General features: G+C 65.8%; 3 protein-coding genes across 3 annotated transcripts; all 3 read left to right on the top strand.

Moving 5' to 3' along the window:
* Positions 1-445: 445 nt before the first annotated feature.
* Positions 446-3,949, top strand: RSKR (ribosomal protein S6 kinase related). The gene is made up of 12 exons (XM_062012544.1): positions 446-502; positions 605-796; positions 1,493-1,576; positions 1,656-1,724; positions 1,893-1,962; positions 2,681-2,788; positions 2,924-2,964; positions 3,061-3,088; positions 3,197-3,286; positions 3,356-3,444; positions 3,523-3,633; positions 3,737-3,949. Exons 1-12 carry the CDS (start codon positions 446-448, stop codon positions 3,947-3,949), a joined length of 1,152 nt encoding a protein of 383 aa, XP_061868528.1.
* A 729-nt stretch (positions 3,950-4,678) lies between these two features.
* Positions 4,679-13,298, top strand: SPAG5 (sperm associated antigen 5). Its single transcript, XM_062012655.1, has 25 exons — positions 4,679-4,707; positions 4,898-5,117; positions 5,264-5,365; positions 5,555-7,125; positions 7,207-7,399; positions 7,729-7,848; positions 7,955-8,047; positions 8,162-8,296; positions 8,572-8,691; positions 8,942-9,034; positions 9,184-9,318; positions 9,454-9,547; positions 9,627-9,720; positions 9,811-9,892; positions 10,302-10,435; positions 10,719-10,884; positions 11,020-11,212; positions 11,402-11,473; positions 11,628-11,751; positions 12,009-12,120; positions 12,353-12,433; positions 12,519-12,662; positions 12,851-12,925; positions 13,015-13,095; positions 13,185-13,298. The coding sequence occupies exons 1-25, from the start codon at positions 4,679-4,681 to the stop codon at positions 13,296-13,298; spliced, it is 4,377 nt and encodes a 1,458-aa protein (XP_061868639.1).
* A 1,803-nt stretch (positions 13,299-15,101) lies between these two features.
* ALDOC (aldolase, fructose-bisphosphate C) lies at positions 15,102-18,784 on the top strand. The gene is made up of 9 exons (XM_062012211.1): positions 15,102-15,211; positions 15,991-16,110; positions 16,199-16,410; positions 16,504-16,558; positions 16,645-16,805; positions 17,214-17,297; positions 17,381-17,555; positions 17,638-17,837; positions 18,276-18,784. The coding sequence occupies exons 2-9, from the start codon at positions 15,999-16,001 to the stop codon at positions 18,369-18,371; spliced, it is 1,095 nt and encodes a 364-aa protein (XP_061868195.1). The 5' UTR covers positions 15,102-15,211; positions 15,991-15,998; the 3' UTR covers positions 18,372-18,784.
* The last annotated feature ends 278 nt before the right edge of the window (positions 18,785-19,062 follow it).

The following is a 19,062-nucleotide window of genomic DNA, read 5'->3' as shown; positions in this document are numbered from 1 at the left end:
CAGCTCAGCATCCCCCACTGCTGTGGCTTCACTCTCCGCCCTTCCCCAGGGCTTGGTCGGGGAAGCCGCTTTTTGGGGGCTCAGAGTTCCCTTGTGGCATCTGCCTCCAGGCTCGTCCCTCTCCTGCATCGGGCTCAGCCGGGGCTGTCGGTCCCCACCGGCTGCCGCAGGGCAGGGAGAGCCGCAGCAAGAGGGGTGCGGAGGGAGGATGAACCCCGAAGTGTGCACGGAGAGGCTCTGGCACGTGTCCCCCGTCCCGGGGGAGGGGATCGGCCTCACGGGAGCGTGTCTCGGGTGCGCTCCCGGTGCAGGGGGAGCCCCGGGGCGCGGCCGCGGGGCGGGGGGTGGTCGCGGCCGCGCGGGGCGGGGCGAGGCGGGGCGGGGGGTTATGTAAAGCGGCGGATCAGCGGGGAGCGGGCTCGGGCCGCGGCCGGCCGGCGCCGCCATGGGAGCGACGAGCAGCGGCCCCGGCCCGGCCCCGGCCCCGCTGCGGCCCCCCCAGGTGCGTGCGGCGGCGGCGGCCCCGGGGGTTCGGCCCCTCCTCCCCTGCCCCTGGTACCCCCCGCGCCGGGCTCTCTCCGCCGACGCCGCCCCGGTTCCGCAGGGCCGTGCCGCGGGGTCGTGGGTGCGGGCGCTGCTGGGCCGCGCCGGGTCGGTGCCGGGGTCGGGGCTCGCCCTGGCCCCGCGGAGCCCCGCCGAGGAGCCGCCGCTGCCCGGGTGGCCGCTGCCGCAGCTCGTCTCGCTTTTCCTGCCGGAGTTCCCCGTCCGCCCCTCTGCCCGCCAGCAGCAGCTCAAGGTGCCGTCCCGGACCTTCCCCTCCCGCCGCTTCTACCGGGGTCCCGGTGCATCCCCGCAGTGTCCTCGCATCCCTCCCTGGTAGCCCCGCACCGCAGTAACGGGTCCCCTCGCACTTCCCACCGGGGGTTCCCTGCATGTCCCACCGAGGTCCCCCAGCGCCCCCTGTGTCCTCCCGCGCCGTCCGCGCAGCCCCTCGACGCCGTCCCGGGATCGCCGGCCGTCTCACCGCTCTGCTCGCACGCCGTCCCGGCTCCGCGCACGTCCTTACCGGCGGCCCCAGCCGTGTCCCACCGGGTCCCCTCCTACCCCCCGCCGGATCCCCGTGTCGAGTTTCGATGTATCTTGTTGGGGTTCACTGAACCCTAACGGGGTCCCCACGAGTCGTATCGCTGTCCTGTACGTCCTACCGGGGTCCTGTGCATCCTACCGGGGTGCTGTATGTCCTGCCAGCATCCGCAGACACCGTGCTGGGGTCTCATTTCCCTGTCCCCTGCCCCACCCTGGGTCCCCCCGCATCCCACCCGGGTCCTTATTGGATCCTCCTGGTCCTCATGTGTCCCCACTGCCTGCCTTGGGTGCCCTTGACACCCCACTTCACCTCACCCCAGGCAGGACCCCACACCCTGCCCCACCCTGAGCACCCCAAGCCCATCTCCATGGGGTGCTCAGCCCCAGCTTTCCCCCACCCCCCCAGATCCTGGGCTTCGTGGCCAAAGGCTCCTTCGGGACCATCCTCAAAGTGCTGGACTGCGGGCGGGAGAAAGTCTGTGCCGTGAAGGTGGGTGCAGTCCCCGGGGCCCGTGGGTGCCCCCACCTGCCCTCAGCCCCCTCTGATGGCCCTTCACCACCCCCCCCAGGTCGTCCCCAAAGTGGAGGTGCTGCGCCGTGACACCCTCAAGCAGTGCAAGGAAGAAGTCAGCATCCAGGTTGGGGGAGGTGCAGGGGGACCCCAGCCCAAGCCGGGGGGGATATTGGGGCTGCCATGGAGGTGACAGGACACTGCTGTGGCTGCAGAGTGTGTGGCAGGAGCGGAGTCCCCACCCCCCGGCCCCCCACCCCGGGGGCCGCTCACCCTCTCTGCTTTGTGTCCCCAGAGACAGGTCAGACACCCGTTTGTCCACGGGCTGGGGGACAGCTGGCAGGGCCAGCGCCACCTCTTCATCAGTGAGTGACCATCTGCCCGTGGGCTCGCCCCGCTGCCCTCCCCTCCCTGTTCCTGAGCACGTGTCCCTGCTGCCTGCACACGTGTCCCCGCACACGCACAGCCTCTCACCCCCCCCAGCCCCCCCACCACTGCCCCAAGGGGATCCAGGCGCTGGCTGCTGCATCCCCGCACCCACCCTGGGGTCAGGGATGGGGACAAACCACAGCAGGACAGGGCCCAGTGAGGGGGTGAACGAGGTGCCCCAGCCCTGGTGCCTGTCCTCACAGCCCCAGTGACCCCATGGCAGTGCCACCCCATAGCTTGCCGGTTCCCAGTGTGTGTGTGAACCTGGGGACAGTGTCACTTTGGTACCAGTGCCTGTGCCACCTTGGAGCACGGGTGGCCCTGGTGCCTGTGTGTTCCCAGTGCTCACGGGGCTGTGGTGCTCACGCCATTGTGGTACATGTCACCAGTACCTGCATGCCCCCCCTGCTACCTTAATCATGCCTATGTCACCTGACCCTGGTGCCCGGTGTCTGTGCCAGTGTGTTCCTGGTGCCTGTGCCACCCTGTTTCCCTTCTGGCCCCAGTACCATCACCTTGGTGCCTGTGTCACCTCAATGCATGGCCTCAGTGACCCAGCTGGCCCCCTGTGCCCATACCACCCCAGTGCCCATGCCCCCTGTGCCCCCAGCCCCAGGGCAGCCCGTGGGTAAGGCAGGTTGCCTGTCCTGGCAGTGTGCACCTACTGCAGCACCGGAGACCTGCATGCGCTTTGGCTCGCTGCCGGCCGCTTCGCCGAGGCCACCGTCCGCCTGTTTGCTGCTGAGCTGGTGCTGGTGCTGGGTGAGTGCTCCCCTGCCAGGGACAGCCACCACTGTCCCCACCAGTAGGGACCTGCAGCCATCCCCAGGGGTGGGCAGCTGCCTGCCGGGTGCTGTGGGGAGAGCTGGTGCTCTGACAGCTCTGTCTTCTCCCCAGTGTACCTCCATGACCTGGGCATCATGCACAGAGATGTGAAGGTGGGTGGCAGAGGGGCTGGGGGGCCAGAGGACTGGGTGGGGGGGCTCTGAACCCTCCTGCATGGAGAAGCCACCCCAGCACTTGTCTTGTTTCAGATGGAGAACATCCTCCTGGATGAGAGAGGTAAGAGTTTGGTGGCACTGTCTGGGGGATGCCCCCTCTTTGGAGACTCCCTGTCCATGGCAACACCCCATCTGTGAGTCCCTCTGTGGTGTCTCTCTCACCCCACAGGACACCTCAAGCTCACTGACTTTGGCCTCTCCCGGCACCTGCGGTGGGGTGAGCGAGCCCACACCATCTGTGGCACCCTGCAGTACATGGGTAAGGGGCAGTAGGGGGGTGGGGAGTGGCACAGCCCCCTCCCAGGGGCTCATCCACTCATCCCTGCAGCCCCAGAGGTACTGAGTGGGGGGCCCTACAGCCACGCAGCAGACTGGTGGTCCCTGGGAGTCCTGCTCTTCACCCTGGCCAGCGGGGAGGTGAGGACAATGGGGTGGGGAGTGGGGATAGGGGCAACCCAATGGAGCCCCTAAGTCTGCTCCCTGTCCCCCCTCCAGTTCCCTGTGGCACCGGCAGGGGACCACGTAGCCATGCTGGAGCGTGTCAAGCAGAGCAGCTATGAGAGCCCACCTGGGTTCAGCCCTGCACTGGCCCGGCTGCTTGCTGAGGTAAACCCCTTCTGCCCGAATTTTGGGGTCCTTGCTGACTCCCCCCCCTCCCAGGCTGGATGCTGGAGTCCCCCCCACTCACCGTCCCCCCTCTTGTCCCCAGCTGTTGTGCCACAACCCCCTGCACCGCCTGCGCTACCTCCACCACTTCCAGGGCCACCCCTTCTTCCGTGGGGTGGCCTTTGACGCCGACCTGCTGCAGAAGGACCCGGTGGCGATGGCAGTGGCTCCACGGCCCCCCGAGCAGCCCCTGCCCGATCCCCCAACCTTCGCTGACTTCGACTGTGACCTCGCTGACCCCCCGGGCCAGCCCTGACCTGGCTGAGCCACTGTGACTGGGACCCCCGGCATCACTCAGGGACAACCCCCCACCCCCCACCCTGGCAGCGGGTCGGACCCTGCAGGGTCAGGTGCCCCCGTACTGTACCCCAATGTCATACCTCTCCCCTCAGCAGCAATAAACCCGAGAGCCGTGGGCACCACTGTGGGTGCTGCCCTGACTCCTGTGGGACCCCCGAGGGAAAGCAAGACCCCTGGGGGTGTGCAGGGCTGATTCCCCCTTCCTTCTACAGGTAGGGCTTGGGGAAGGTCTGGGGGGAGGCTGTACAGGGCCAGTTGCCTCAGGGCAAGATGATCAGGGGACTGGAACATCTTTCATCCGAGGAAAGGCTGCGGGAACTGGGGCTGTTTAGTCTGGAGAAGGGGAGACTGAGGGGGGATCTTATTAACATTTACAAATATCTAAAGGGTGGGTGTCAGGAGGTTGGGACATCCCTCTTTTCTATAGTAGCCAGCAACAGGACAAGGGGTGATGGGATGAAGCTGGTGCACAAAAAGTTCCACTTAAACATAAGAAAAAACTATTTCAATGTGAGGTGAGGGAGCCCTGGCACAGGCTGCCCAGAGGGGTTGTGGAGTCTCTTTCCTTGGAGGTCTTTAAGACCCGCCTGGACATGTTCCTGTGTGATGTGATCTAGGTGACCCTGCTTCTGCAGGGGACTGGACTGGATGAGCTCTAAAGGCCCCTTCCAACCGCTACCATTCTATGATTCTAAGTGCTGGGGATACCCTGAGGTGGGGGGAGTTGAGGCTGTGTGTCGTGTGTGTCAGATGAGCACGCAGAGACTCACACACAGAGACACACAGAGAGACACACACACACGACCCCCAAACGCACACTGCCCCGCTCAGCGCCCGGGGTGGGGGCGTGGTCTGGCGCCAAGCCACGCCCCATTTGCGCGAAGCCCCGCCCCCTCACCGACAGGCCACGCCCCGTGCCGCGCGCACGCCGCAGCCAATCAGCGCGCTGCGTGGTTTTCAAACGGGCGGCGGCGCCGTTGGGGCCGGAGCGGAGCCGGGAGCGGGGCCGGAGCGGGGCCGGAGCGGGGCCGGAGCGGAGCCGGGAGCGGAGCCGGGAGCGGAGCCGGGAGCGGAGCCGGGAGCGGGGCCGGAGCGGGACCATGCGGGCGGCAGCGAGCCCCGCCGTGAGTGCGGGGAGATGCACCGCTGTGGGCCTTCTGGAGCGCAGAGCCCCGCGGGCCGGAGCGCTCCCGGTGTGGGGGTGCGGGGTTGCTGTGCTGCCGCCGCTGCCGTCGGTGACCCCTCCCGGTGCTTTTCCCCTCCCCACCAGGCGCAGCAGCGGTTCCGTCGCCTTCCCCTGCAAGAGCTGCAGCTGCAGCCGGGCTCCGAGCGCACCACTCTGACCCCGCTGCTCCGCCGCTTGCGGATCAAGGTCGGTGCGGGGGAGAAGCGCGAGGGGTGCGGGGGGAAGGTACCGGGCACGGGGTGCGGTACCGGGGGGACGGGATCTGCTGGAGGGGGGGCGGGGGGAGGTGGCCAGGCGGAGGCAAACGGCTATGGGGTGCTGGGAGGAAGAGCAAGGCAGCTCTGACCAACTCTTTCCCCCTCAAATGTCCTGCAGGACCATGACTGTGCCACCAAAGCGTCCTGCACCCGGGGCACCCCCAGCAGCGCACCCCCCGTGCCTTACACCTCGGGCCGCCCCAGGAGTGCTTTCCTGCTCCCCCCTAACAGCACCCCTCTAGTGCCTCGCACCTTGGGGCACCCCAGCAGCACCATCTCAGAGACCTCTGAGACTCCCACCTTGGACCATGGCACCTTGGAACCTGTCAGGACCCTGGAGCCCCCCAGCAGCCCGGTGGCAGGGCCGTGCTCCCCGGAGCCCCCCAGCAGCCCGGTGGCAGGGCCGTGCTCCCCGGAGCCCCCCAGCAGCCCGGTGGCAGGGCCGTGCTCCCCGGAGCCCCCCAGCAGCCCGGTGGCAGGGCCGTGCTCCCCGGAGCCCCCCAGCAGCCCGGTGGCAGGGCCGTGCTCCCCGGAGCCCCCCAGCAGCCCCATGGCAGGGCCGTGCTCCCCGGAGCCCCCCAGCAGCCCCGTGGCAGGGCCGTGCTCCCCGGAGCCCCCCAGCAGCCCCGTGGCAGGGCCGTGCTCCCCAGAGCCCTCCAGCAGCCCAGTGCCTGCCCCATTGTGCAGCACAGTCCAGAGGCTCAGCAGCCCAGAGCCCCCCAGCAGCACTCTGCCAGGCCCCCTCTGCAGCCCCATCCCAGGGTTATCTACCCCAGAGCCCCTCAGCAGCACCACCTCAGCTCCTTGCACCCCAGTGCCCCCCTGCATCATCTCCTCAGCACCGTGCACTCCAACCTCCCCAAGCAGCATGGCTGTAGCATCCTGCATCCCTGGGCCCCCTGGCAGTGTCAGCTCCACCTCCTGCACCCCAGGCCCCCCTGGCACCAGCTCCACCCCGCAGAAAGCTCCCTTCCATGGCTGGCGAGAGGCATCTGTTGACCTCTCCTGCAGCCCTGTGGCCTCCAAGCCTCTGCCTGCAGATGGACATGCTAGTTCCTCCCCTTGCCAAAGCACCCCTGAGAGGGCTGAGTCCACAGCTCCTGCCCCCCCAGAGCAGGACAACCCCAGACTCCCTCCAACTGAGGCAGGTGGGTCAGAGCTTGCTGAGGCAGAGGCTACAGCCACCCCTGTCCCTTTGCACGAGGCATCCCAGGGTGTCGTGTCCTGGATGCTGCCACTGGTGTGGCTGGAGAACAGCCTCGGCACCTCATTTGTGCTGGAGTCCCTCCGCCACAGCCTGTCCCTGCCCACGCCACAGCACAATGCTGGCACCAGTGTCACCCCTGTGCCCAGGGCAGCAGTTGGCACCAGCGTCACCCCTGTGCCCATGGCAGCAGCTGGCACCAGCGTCACCCCTGTGCCCATGGCAGCAGTTGGCACCAGCATCACCCCCGTGCCCATGGCAGCAGTTGGCACCAGCGTCACCCCCGTGCCCATGGCAGCAGTTGGCACCAGCGTCACCCCTGTGCCCATGGCAGCAGTTGGCACCAGCATCACCCCCGTGCCCACCATGGTCACTGGCACCTTCATGACACCTCGGGAGCTGCGGGAACGGAGCATGAACATGTCCATGGGTGGTGTCCCGTGTGCCAAGGACAACGCTGCTGAAACGGACTCTCTGCTCTGGCAGTAAGTGTGGGGATATGTCCCCTGGACAGGGCTGTAGCACCCTTGTGCTGTCCCTGCCTCCATCTATCTCTCTGTCCCCAGCTGTCCCCGGGAGCAGCTGAGGTCCCTGTCACGGGCAGAGCTGGAGGGGCGGCTGGAGAGCACCCTCATCATCATCGAGGCCCTCTCGCTCCAGCTGCGCAGCTGGCAGGAGAGCCAGCGGCCGCTGCCCAGCGTGGGGCCAGCCGAGCAGAGGGACGCCCTCACACAGACGGATGTCACCCACCCCACAGGGGTAAGAACCCTGACTGGGGCAGTGTCACCCCATTCCCCATGGCCTCGGTGCCGTGACAGTGCCAATGTGGGCATGTGCCTGGGCTGCAGTGTGCTGGAGCAGAAGCAAAGCAGAACTGCTGCAGCACAGCATCACGTGCCCGACGTTACTTCAGCCACGTTACCGTGCCTGGTTCAACCCGCTGAGTTTGCTGGATTTGAAGCCCCTGTATGGGGAAACTTCCCTGGCACAGGCAGGGGAGGGATGGGAGGTGTTGTGGCTCGCTGGCTCTCAATGGGGTAGCATGGAGCTGGTGTGAAGCCATCTCTGCTCTGCTGGGATGCCCTTAGGAGGAGGAGATCTACTGCAAGCTCTACCTGGAGCTGCAGAGGAAAGCAGCGGCTCTGCAGCGGCAGCGGGGAGCCGAGCAGGACGTGCAGCGGGAGCTGGAGGCAGCCGCCGCAGCCACGGTGAGTCTGTGCCACGAGTGTGCCTGGGCACAGCCTGGCAGGGCACGTGTGTGCCTGGCGCTGCCTGTGCTGCTGCCTGAGCACCGGTGCCCTTGTCCCTCCCCAGAGTGCTTGGAGCAGGCAGTGCCTCCAGTTCCGGGCCGTCGCTGACGCCGCCTTTCAGACCTTGCAGGATGAGCAGGGAGCTCTCGCCCTGCAGGTGAGCCCACACGCAATTGGGCTGGTTCCCTCCTATCCCCTGGGGTCTGGGAGCTGCTGGTGCTGCCAGGGCATATGGCAGCCGTTGGTTTTACCCCGTGTGTCTCCCTGGCAGCGGGAGCAGGGCAGGGCGCTGGTGTCGCGGTGCCGGGCCGTGCTGCAGAGCGTGCCTGGGAAGCTGCAGAGCTGCCTGGAGGAGCGAGATGCCATGAGGCAGCGAGCAGATGAAGCCCTCCGAGCCAAGGAGGAGGTATGGGGGGAGATGGTGGGGAGGCAGGGCATGCTCTGCTGTCCCCATGCCTTTGATGGGGCATCCTAAATCTCTGGCCATCTCTGGGAGGGTGAAGGTCTCTCTGGCATCTCAGGGGAAAAGCCTGATGTTGCTTGTGGCTGCCTAGAGTAGCTCTGGATAGGTTTTTGGCTCAGACTGTGTCCCTGGGGAGCCCTGGGATGTGTTCAAGGATGGCTCCTGGGAGCTGCCCCTTGCGTGACACTGTGCCTGGAGCAGCATCCTTCTCTTGGCAGGGAGATCGTTTCCTGGAGGCCTTTCGTGCCCATGCCAGTGCCCAGATCAGTGCCCGTGACCAGAGCCTGACCTCCCAGCGAGAACTGGGTGTGCTGCTGGCAGATGCCATCCACCAGCAGGTACTGAGCGGGTGGGCACCCCCAGCTGCCTCCCAGCTACATCCCTGTGGGGCTCATCCCTGTGCCCTGAGCTTGGCTGATGCTCTGGGCAATAGTCTGCGATTGGCTTGGGTCCAACAGAGGTTTCTCAGTGATGCTGCTGAGAAGCTGCCACAGATCCAGCTTTGGGGTTGGCATTTGCCTCCCTCCATGGCTGTTGAACATGGCTCTTCCACCACAACAGCACCGACCCATCTCTCCTGCCTTACAGGCATCTCTGGCTGCTGAGGCTCAGGCTTTCCGGGACTTCATAGACGTCACCTTTGGAAATCTGGAGGAGGAAAGGAGAGCCATGGATGTGAAGGTGAGGGGTGTCCTGCTGTGGGCTGGTGTCACTTCGCCCTGTGCCCTCTGTACTGCAGCCAGCCCGGCCCGTGGGGCAGGGCCAGGGCCACCAGCCACGGCTGGTGGTGGCAGTGCCATGCTCAGCTCTGCCTGGTGTCCCCCTGGCAGGGAGAGCAGGGCAGGGCGCTGGTGTCGCGGTGCCGGGCCGTGCTGCAGAGCGTGCCTGGGAAGCTGCAGAGCTGCCTGGAGGAGCGAGATGCCATGAGGCAGCGAGCAGACGAAGCCCTCCGAGCCAAGGAGGAGGTAGGGGGGGGTTGCTTTGTGCCTGGGGATGTCTGAGGTGCCCCTGTGCAGCCTGAATGACCCCAAGCATGAGGTGGTTTGAGGCATCCCTTGGTGTGGGTACACCTCAAAGCGAGCCCAGAGGTGTCTCTGCAGGCGTCCTGCCAGCTGGAGGAGACCGTGGTGGCCCTGCAGGATGCTGTGGCTCAGCTGGAGCAGCTGATGGTGGCCAACTCGCGCCTCAGCACAGGTATGGGGCTGGGTGATGGAGGGGCTGTGGGGGCTGGAGCTGCCTTGTCCCCCCACGCTGACAGCTCTGCTCCTCACAGACGTGAGCTCCCTGATGACGAACCTGGCCAGCGTGGAGCAGGAGCGGGACACACTGCAGCAGGAGAATGAGAAGCAGTGGGAGGAGATGGCCAAGTGAGTCTGAGCCCTGGGGCAGGGTATTGCCCACTTCCCCTTCTCCTAGCCCCCTCCTGCTACCCTTCGCTTCCCATTCCATCCCCACAGGCTGGCACAGGAGAGGGACACCCTGCAGCAGGACTGCAACGGGATGTGCCAGGAGCTGCGGGAAGCGACTGAATGCCGGGAGGTAGGAGCTGCCTGACCCTGATCCTGCAGCATCACACGCTGCTGGCCCTCCCTCCCCTCGTGGTGATGCTGGCTGCTGGCCAGGGCCTGGATTAGCCTTCCCACCGTGGGAGGGTGAGCACAGCAAGGGCAGTTGACATCCCGCACGTAGCGCGGCTCTGTTCCTGGTGGGGGGGTGGGCAGCTCCCTGTGGGATCACTTTCCCCTGATGGCAGGCCTGATGATGTCCTCCAGCCACTCCTGTGTCCCCAGTAAACTGCTGGTCTCCAAGAGTTGAGTCTGCTGGAGTAAAGCTGCCTCTGATTGGAAACAGCACCCTGAGGAGTGGGAGACTGTGCTGGGGGTCCCACTGGCCACCCCTCAGGTGTCTGTCCCAGCACTCCTGGCCATGTCCCCCCACTCTCTTACAGTTCCTTGAGCAGGAGAACAGCATGTTCCGTGTGCAGCTGCAGGAGGTGGAGGGCAGACTGAAGTCCACGCTGGCTGACCTGCAGGAGCGCAGCCTGCAGCACGAGGAGCTGAGAGAGTCCCACCAGCGCCTGCGGTACCGACCTCGCTCACCACCTCCACTTCAACCCCTCTACTGGGAGGAAACTGAGCCCCTCCTTGGGGGTGGGGGAGACACACAGAGGGACACAGCTCTGATTAGTGGCTGCCCAAATGGGTGGAAGAGGCTTTGGGGAAGCCCAGCAAGACCCCATTTTAGGGGAAGCTGCCTAAATCTGTGGGGTCGGTAACAGTGGGAGGCAGGCGTGGGAAATGTCCTCACTCCATGCTGAGGAGGAGGAGGAAATGCTGCTCCTGCTGAGGCTGGTGCCATCCTGCAGGGAAGAGCAAGCTGCCCTCAGCCAAGAGCTGGAGAGCACCAAGGCCAAGCTCCTCGACTTGCAGCTCAAGAGGGACAAAGTCTCCTGGTGCTCCGTGGACATTGCTGAGAGCAAGATGCGGCTGCAGGAGCTCGCTGACTGCCTCAGGGCTGCTCTGCAAGATGAGGTGGGAGCCCTGCCCCGGGGATAAGGATGAGGGGGTCGCTTTGGGGGAGATCCCACACCCATGGCTCTGAATCTCCCCTCGCTTGGTGGGGCAGTACAGAGCTGTCACAAGCTGTGCTCTCCCTCCCCTCTGAAGGATGATGATGATGATGCTCCATTGAGAAGCAGAGCCTGGACCCCAGCTCCACGGACCCCCGGCTGGCGGACCCCTGGCTGGCAGACCCCGCACCGCGCCTGGACCCCCGCCTGCCGCACCCCCGCCTGCCGCACCCCCTACCGCCACGGCAGCTCCTTCGTGGGCAGCGTCCTCAAAGCGGTGTCGGGGAAAGGTGAGCTGGCACCTGCTGTCTGGGTGCTGGGGAGGTCCCTGGGTGAGGAGGAGGTGCCAGTGCTGTCTCTGTGCCCTTCCCTGAGTATCCAGGGTCTTCTCTGAGCTCCCCCAAGGCAGATGGGGGTGTGAGCCCAGCTCTGGTGGTGCTCCCTGCAGCACTCAGCACCTCTGCCCTCTCCTCTTGCAGATGATGATGAAGCCACTGCAAGTGGAAGTGCATTTACCAAGGACAAACCTGCCTCTACCCCAAAGCCAATAGGTACTGGGGCTGTCGCCCTGCCCCAGGCCCTGCTCTGCAGCTGCAGGGCTGCCTGCACCGGGGGGATGAGCAGACATGCCTGTCTGCTTGGCTCTGTGTCCCCTGGGGATGGCATTCCCTCTGTGCTACTCACAAGCCTCTGCTCTGTCTACAGAGCCTGAGGAAGGTCTGCTGGAGAGCGTGAAGGAGCTGAGAGCCGTGGTCTCCAGCCTCACCCTGCTGAGCTCCCGCATCCAGGAGCTGGAGCAGAGTGAGTTCAAGGCGCTGCAGAAGGAGATGTGAGTTCAGCAGGGGCTTATGTCAAGGGCTGAGCATGGGCACTTCTCCTCTGGGCATGGCCTCTCCTGTAGTAGCCTCTCTGGGGTCTGCCTCATGCCCCAGCCATGGATTAGATGCCTCCTGCCGTGGCTAAGAAGGGATTTTTGCAGCTGGAGGGTTGGCCTCTCCCACCACAGGGCTGGTGGGATGCACAGGAGAGGGTTTGGTATTCAGCTGCACTTCCCCCAACCCACCCAGCACCACTGTCCTCTTTCAGCTCTGACCTGCAGCTTGCTCTGGAGACAGTGACAGCTGAGAGCCAGGAGAAGATAGATGCCCAGGCTGCCACCATCATCAAGCTGAACAAGGCACTGAGGGGCAAGCTAGAGGTGAGCTGGTGCCAGAAGTGGGCCAGCACTCACCCCAGGGCAGAGCCAAACTGGGGCGGGCGCTGATCTAGGACACGCAGGAATCTGGGAGACTCGCTCTGGTGATGCCTCGTGGGTGCTCCTGGCTTGTCTGACCTTCTCAAACATGAGAAACCTGTTCCCCCTCGGGTGCTGGGGGTGGCCAGGGCTCAGCACTGCCTGACACCACTGCTGCTTCTTCCTTCCCCACCAGAACGAGAAGGAGCTGCAGGACGTGGTGAAACAGCAGGAAGAGAAGATGCTGCAACTCATTGACAAGAGTGGGGAAGTGACGGTGTGTGCCAGGGGCATGGCAGGGCTGCGTGCCTGGGGGCTGCCAGCTGCAGGACCCCTCCTCAGCATCTCCTTTCCTCCCACAGAGGCTGAAGGGAGAGGTCTCCCAGCTGAAGCGCTCGCTCCAGCGTGCAGAGACAGAGGCCAAGGTGCTGTGGGAGGAGATGCGGGGGCAGGAGCCCAAGGTGGACACTGCCTCCGTCCAGGAGCGAGTCCTGATGCGGCAGGAGGTGAGGCCAAGGGGCTGCCAGGGCTGAGGGCTCCTCGTGTCCCTACCTTTCTGTGGACAGGAGCCCTTCTCCTAACCCTGTTTCTCAAGCCAGGCACCCACCAGGACTGTGGGAGCACTCCCCAGCAGTCAGAGGCCCCTGCTCTCGCCCCACGGGGATCTCTCAGTGGCACTTGCTCTGTTTTGTAGGTGGACAAACTGAGGCTGCTGCTTCTGGAGAGGGAGGATGAGAATGTGATGCTCTCTGACAAATACCTGCAGCAGGTATGGGGAGCCCCGAGGGCCTGCCCTGGCCATAGTCCCTTCTCTCTCCAGTTTTGGGGTAGGCTCCTGACAGCCATCTCCCACCACAGGTCCGAGGGCTGGAGCTGAGGCTCTGTCACTCACAGAAAGTGCTGAGGAGCTACGAGGAGACGCAGGAGAAGATGAAAGAGGTGAGGCTTGTGCTTGTCACCCTTGCTGTGACTGCAGCACCACCCTCCTCCATCCCCAGTGCTGTCACTGACCCCGCTGCCCTCCTCAGGTCCTGTTGTCCATCCCAGAGGTGACGGCGAGCTGCCAGGAGCTCCACAGCCTCCTACGCCACTTGGGCCTGAAACCAGACCCTGGCAGCAAGGAAGCTGCTGAGCCGCTATAGCCTGTAGCCTGAAACCTTCCTCTGGTTAAAGCTGTAATTATTTCTTGAATAAAGTTGTGTTGGCTTTTGCCCTGCCTGCTGCACCCACACGGGGAGCTCCCGCTGCACGGGGTGGGGACGACTTGTCCGGCCTGTGCCGGCGGTTCCTGCTCTGTCCCGGTCACGGGGCTGTGGGCACAGCTCCCTCCCAGCCCTGGGCCTCTCCTCCTTGGCACTTGCTTTCAACATGCTGCCCCATTCCCCAGGCTCCCACCCTGCGGCCCTGGCAGCCTCTGGCATGCCTGGGCTGACCCAGCTTCCCTCCCCAGGCCCCTGCTCCTCCTCCTGCCCTAGATTCCCTCTGAGCTTCCCCGCCCCCTGCCTCCCCCTGGGGAGGGGATGGGAGGCCAGATCCTGCACCCCCCCCATGGTGGGGCCCTGGGCCCCATGCTGGCTCTAGGGGGCTGGTTCTCCCTCCCAGCATGGCTCGGGCAGGCAGCATCCCTGGGGTGGTGAGGAACGCTGGCTGCCAGGCCCTGGGAGCTCTGCCAGCTCCTGCTCCCAGCCCCCCCCAGCCCCTGTGGCTGCAGGGAGGGGGGAGTTGGGCTCCCTTGGAGGGCTCCCCTGCTCCCAGCACAGCTTCAGCCTCACCCTCACCTCCCTCCTTCCCTCCTGGGCCGTCTCCTGTGGGATCCCCATCCCGGTGTTGCTGACCCCAAGGATACTCTCTTATCCATGGGGGCCATGTAGCACCTCCCTCCCTCTGCACAGCCCAAAATAGCAGCATTCAAACAAGTGTTCTGGTTTTTAACGGCCTTTTTCTTCTGCCTGGAGGGGGATCACCTTCCCCTGCCCTCTGCCACAGCCCTGCTGCCCTGTGTGGGACGCGTGCTGCACCTCCCTGGGGTGTTGGCACCTTTATTTACCCCTGCACCCAGGAACTGCAGATGTTTATGGTTGTGTCTCTCTTTATGGGGTGTGTAGGTGGCTGCTGCTGCTCCCTGCCATGGCTGTGACTCTGCTGACGGGGGCGGATTCAGCCCCCTGAGATGTGAGAGGACCAGGCTGTGGCCAGCTCGGGGCTGGAGGGGGTGGATGCCCTTCTCTCCCTGGATTAGGGCCACCGTGGCTGGCTCAGCCCTCCTTTTACGGTGGGGATTCAGCAGAGCACAGCGCTGGCAGCCAGCCCCGGGGGTGAGCAGGGACACTGCTATTGTCCCTGTGCTGGCTGAGGGCAGAGTGAAGCGGGGGCTGGTCTCCTCTGGGGAACTTCAGCCGGGCCGTGGGGCTCTGTGCTGCCCAGGCTTGGCCCCTGGTAGGGGAGATGCCACAGCGGGGGTCTCTGGCACAGCAGCAGGGGGGTGGCACAAGGGGGTTGCCTGCTGAGAGGGGATGAAGGGAAGGTACCCACACCTAGCTGACGGTGGCAATCGGGGGGTACAAGGGTGTCCCTGCCCCCGAGGTGATGAGATGAAGGTCTTTGCCCCTAGCCGGCAGAGGCAAGAGGAGGGTGGCAGGGGAAGTCCCTGCCCGTGGTGGTGGCTCATGGGGGGCTCCAGCAGCAACGACACTGGATGGTACAGGGGGGTGACCGGGCAGCCTGGGGGTCTCTGGGAGTGAGACAGTTATCTGTGTTCAGGATGAGGCACGGAGCGCACCCCACCAGCAACAGGGGCGACACGGTGGGGTTTCCATCCCGGCGCTGTCGCTTTGGGCTCCCTCCCCACCGAGACTCGTCGCCGTCGCGGGTGGGGGAGGAGGCCGGGGGCTGTGTGTGTGTGTGCGTGCGGCGGGGGGGGCGGAGCGGCCGGGGGGGCCGGTCCTGCCGGGTGCCGCCCCGTCGGTCACGTAGCTCTGCGGCACGGCAGCTCCATTTACCGCGGGGCCGGAGCGCGCAGCCCGCAGTCCGCGCCCGCCGCCGCCCGCCCTGCACGGTACGGGGGAGCCGGGGGGGGTTACCGGGGGAGGGGGGCAGCCGAGGGGCGTCGGTAACGGGAACCGCCAGCGGGAACCGGGAGCCCCGTCGAGGGTCTGTGAATCAACGAGCCGCGCCGGGGATACCGCGGGGGTCGGGGAGGGCTGGGGACCTCCGGGGTAGGAGTCCCGGGTACGGGGGTGCTGGAGGGAGGTGTGGGGAGCACAGGGGCACCCCCGGTGCTGGCGCAGCCCCAGCCCAGGCGGTGCTGGCCGGGGGATCGCTGCCTCGGGAGGAGCATCGGTTCCCTCGGGCGTCCCCGACCCCGCCGGGCGCCAGCCCCGGTACCCCAAAGCCCAGGCACCCCAAGCCCCGGGTAGTGCCGCCCCCGGGGTCTCTCCTTTCGCAGGTATCTCCGTTCCCGGGGCACCTTCAGCCCCTCAGTATCCCCTAGCTCTGGGCTAAGCCCATCCCCCGCTTATCTCCTGCTCGAGGTATTCCCGGCCGCGGGGTATCTCCATCCCCGCCCTCCCCGAGCCCTGCCCCGGCCCCACGCGAAGCTTTGCTCCCTCAAGATGGCTGGGCTGGGGGCGGGCGAGCAGGCAGCAAAATGGCTGGGAGCAACCCGGCATCCTCCACGAGGCCCGGCCCGGCCCGGCCGTTTATGCAACCGGCCCCCGCTGACCGGCAGCTCCCGGCTCCCGGCGCCGTGCGGGTCCCGGGTCCCCGCAGGATGTGTGGGGGAAGGGGGGGAAGTTACCCCACGGGTGCGTGACTCAGCCACCGGCTCCCTCGCAGCCGCCACCATGACGCACCAGTACCCAGCGCTGACGGCCGAGCAGAAGAAGGAGCTGTCGGACATCGCTCTGCGGATCGTGGCCCCGGGCAAGGGCATCTTGGCCGCCGATGAGTCTGTCGGTCAGTATTGGGAAGGGGGATGTTTCTGCCCCACCGCCACCCCTTTTCCCCACGCCCCGAGGCTGAGGAGGGTGCTGGGTGCCCGCAGGGAGCATGGCGAAGCGCCTCAACCAGATTGGGGTGGAGAACACGGAGGAGAACCGCCGGCTGTACCGCCAGATCCTCTTCAGCGCCGACAGCCGCGTCAAGAAGTGCATCGGGGGCGTCATCTTCTTCCACGAGACCATGTACCAGAAGGCTGACGATGGCACCCCCTTCGTCCAGATGATCAAGGACAAGGGCATCGTCGTGGGCATTAAGGTGTGACGGGGGTGTCTGGTGGGTTTGTGGGGTGCTGAAGGTGGTTGGAGGGTGCTGGTGGAGCTCAGCACCACCTTCCCCTTCACTCCACAGGTGGATAAAGGCGTCGTGCCACTGGCTGGGACGGATGGTGAGACCACCACGCAGGGTAGGTGCAGTTTGGGGATTTGGAGGGTCGGTGCAGTTTGGGGGTTTGAGGGTTTGGGGCTGTGGGGCTGACACGCTGCCCGGCAGGTCTGGACGGGCTGTCAGAGCGCTGTGCCCAGTACAAGAAGGATGGGGCTGACTTTGCCAAGTGGCGCTGCGTGCTGAAGATCAGCGACAACACCCCCTCTGCGCTTGCCATCATGGAGAACGCCAACGTCCTGGCCCGCTATGCCAGCATCTGCCAGCAGGTACGTGCCTGTGGCTGGGCACTGCCACACGGTGCCCAGGGTGGGCATTGACCCACGGGATGGGGGTGGGCTTAGGGGGATGAGGATTACCCCCCAGGAATAGGCACTGATCCGTGGGACTCAGCATTGCCTCATGCCTGGAGGGGGCTGGGCATCACCCCATGGGCTACAGGAGAGGGGGCTTGGGGCCAGGCATCAATCCATGGGGCTGGGTATCACCCCACAAACGTGGGCAAGAACTGACCTTCCCAGCTTGGGCATCATGCCATCAGTGTGACAGGCACCAACAGCAAGGGTAGGCGTCGAACCTCGGGGCTGAGCATCATCCCCCAGGTCCAGATGTGGGCCCATATCGCCATGGGGATGCCCAGGGACATCCCCACAATGGCATCTGCCTGGTGTTTGCAGAACGGCATCGTGCCCATCGTGGAGCCAGAGATCCTGCCCGACGGTGACCACGACCTCAAGCGATGCCAGTATGTGACAGAGAAGGTGAGTGGTGGGCTGGGCAGCAGGGTGGGCACCGTTCCAGGCCATGCAGAGCCAGGGGACTGCACGCTGCCTGTCCTCCCCAGGTGCTGGCAGCTGTCTACAAGGCACTGAGCGACCACCACGTCTACCTGGAGGGGACCTTGCTGAAGCCCAACATGGTGACACCTGGGCACTCCTGCCCCACCAAGTACAGCCCCGAGGAGATCGCCATGGCCACCGTCACGGCCCTGCGCCGCACCGTGCCCCCAGCTGTGCCAGGTACCAGCACTGTGACCCGTCGGGCACAAGCAGGGGGATGCCTTGTGGCGCTTCCCTTTGCCATAACCACCCCTCTCTGCAGGAGTCACCTTCCTGTCCGGGGGTCAGAGTGAGGAGGAGGCTTCTATCAACCTCAACGCCATCAACACGTGCCCGCTGCTGCGGCCATGGGCCCTCACCTTCTCGTACGGGCGGGCGCTGCAGGCGTCGGCGCTCAGCGCCTGGCGCGGGCAGCGGGACAACGCCACCGCCGCCACCGAGGAGTTCGTCAAGCGCGCAGAGGTGATGGGGATGGCCCCCGTGGGAGAGGGGACACCCTGGGGACAGCGAGGGGTGATGGGGACGACAGGAGCTGCGTCCCCACAGGAGTGGGATGAGGGCCCGTGTCCCACAGGTGACGGGAGATGCCGGGGGCTGTGCCCCACAGAACAAGGGATGCTGAGGACTGTGGTTCTCATAGCACTGTCTCCATGGGGGACAGGGAGGGCAATGGGGGATGTCAAGTCCCTGTGGAATGGGCTGTTCCCCCCCAGAGCAACGGGACGTTGTCCCTGGGGGAAGATGCCAAAAGCCATGTCCCACAGGGTGATGGGAGACACTCGAGGGAGGGGGAGGACAAGGGCTGTGTTGTTGCAGGGGTGCTGCAGACTGTGTCCCCGTGAGCTGGGGCCCCCAAGGGCCGTACCCCATAAGGTCACTTGACGTTTCCTTCCTCCACAGGTGAACGGGCTGGCGGCACTGGGCAAGTACGAGGGCAGCGGGGACGACTCGGGCGCCGCCGGGCAGTCCCTCTACGTGGCCAACCACGCATACTGAGCCCCGGCTGGGCGCCCCACCGGCCCCGGCCCCCGCCCCCTCCCCGCCACTGCTCACACCCTGCTTCCACCCCAGCCACCCATGGGAGCCGCCACGTGGGGAGGGGAAGGGGAGCGTGTCCTGCGGGCTGGCCCAGCCCCACACCGCAGTGACCACAGATGAAATGGGGGGCCTGGGGGTGACCCGGCCCCTGGAGCGAGACAACCGGCTGCCCCTTTGGCGTGGGGCTCCAGCTGGGCTGTTGTGGGGTGGAGGCCCAGCCGTGTGGGGGGCAGGAGGGGGGAGGCCTGGGAGTGCCCTCCCGTAGCTTCGCAGTCCTGGTCGCTGCCGCCCTTGGGGCGCCTGTGTTGTGTTTGCCGTGTGCACCCTGTGTACCAAATAGCCTAACAACGAATAAACGGTAGAGACAGCGCTGTGCCGCCTCTTCCTTTGCTGCTGGGCACCCAGTCCCTGCGCCTTGCCCCGTCCCGGGCTGCCCCATCCATCCCACGCTTTGGGCACCAAACAGCCGGTTGTGCTCACGTGTGCAATGAGCTGTGCCTGGTCTCAGCCCGTCTCGCTGTCTCTCCCTGAGGGGGGCTGGTTGGGCTCTCTCTATGGGCCATGGGGTGCGTGGGGAGCCCCTGGGGAGCTCCTGCTCCCCCGTCCCCGCCGTTGACCCGTCTCGTTCCCAGACGCAATGCTTGGCGCT

The sequence above is a fragment of the Colius striatus genome, chromosome 20, assembly GCF_028858725.1.
Source record: "Colius striatus isolate bColStr4 chromosome 20, bColStr4.1.hap1, whole genome shotgun sequence".
NCBI classification, from domain to species: Eukaryota; Metazoa; Chordata; class Aves; order Coliiformes; family Coliidae; genus Colius; species Colius striatus.
Note: the sequence above shows the minus strand (reverse complement) of the source record. Positions and strands in the feature narration are given on the sequence as shown.

Bases quoted from the DNA above. Each gene is read 5' to 3' on its own strand.
- RSKR (XM_062012544.1), top strand. From the start codon at position 446: ATGGGAGCGACGAGCAGCGGCCCCGGCCCGGCCCCGGCCCCGCTGCGG. The intron at 797-1,492 runs GTGCCGTCCCGG...CCACCCCCCCAG, and splicing joins CCCGCCAGCAGCAGCTCAAG to ATCCTGGGCTTCGTGGCCAA. The intron at 3,445-3,522 runs GTGAGGACAATG...TCCCCCCTCCAG, and splicing joins TCACCCTGGCCAGCGGGGAG to TTCCCTGTGGCACCGGCAGG.
- ALDOC (XM_062012211.1), top strand. From the start codon at position 15,999: ATGACGCACCAGTACCCAGCGCTGACGGCCGAGCAGAAGAAGGAGCTG. The intron at 16,111-16,198 runs GTCAGTATTGGG...GGGTGCCCGCAG, and splicing joins GGCCGCCGATGAGTCTGTCG to GGAGCATGGCGAAGCGCCTC. The intron at 16,411-16,503 runs GTGTGACGGGGG...TTCACTCCACAG, and splicing joins GCATCGTCGTGGGCATTAAG to GTGGATAAAGGCGTCGTGCC.
- SPAG5 (XM_062012655.1), top strand. From the start codon at position 4,679: ATGATTCTAAGTGCTGGGGATACCCTGAG. The intron at 10,885-11,019 runs GTGGGAGCCCTG...TCCCCTCTGAAG, and splicing joins GGGCTGCTCTGCAAGATGAG to GATGATGATGATGATGCTCC. The intron at 11,752-12,008 runs GTGAGTTCAGCA...GTCCTCTTTCAG, and splicing joins AAGGCGCTGCAGAAGGAGAT to CTCTGACCTGCAGCTTGCTC.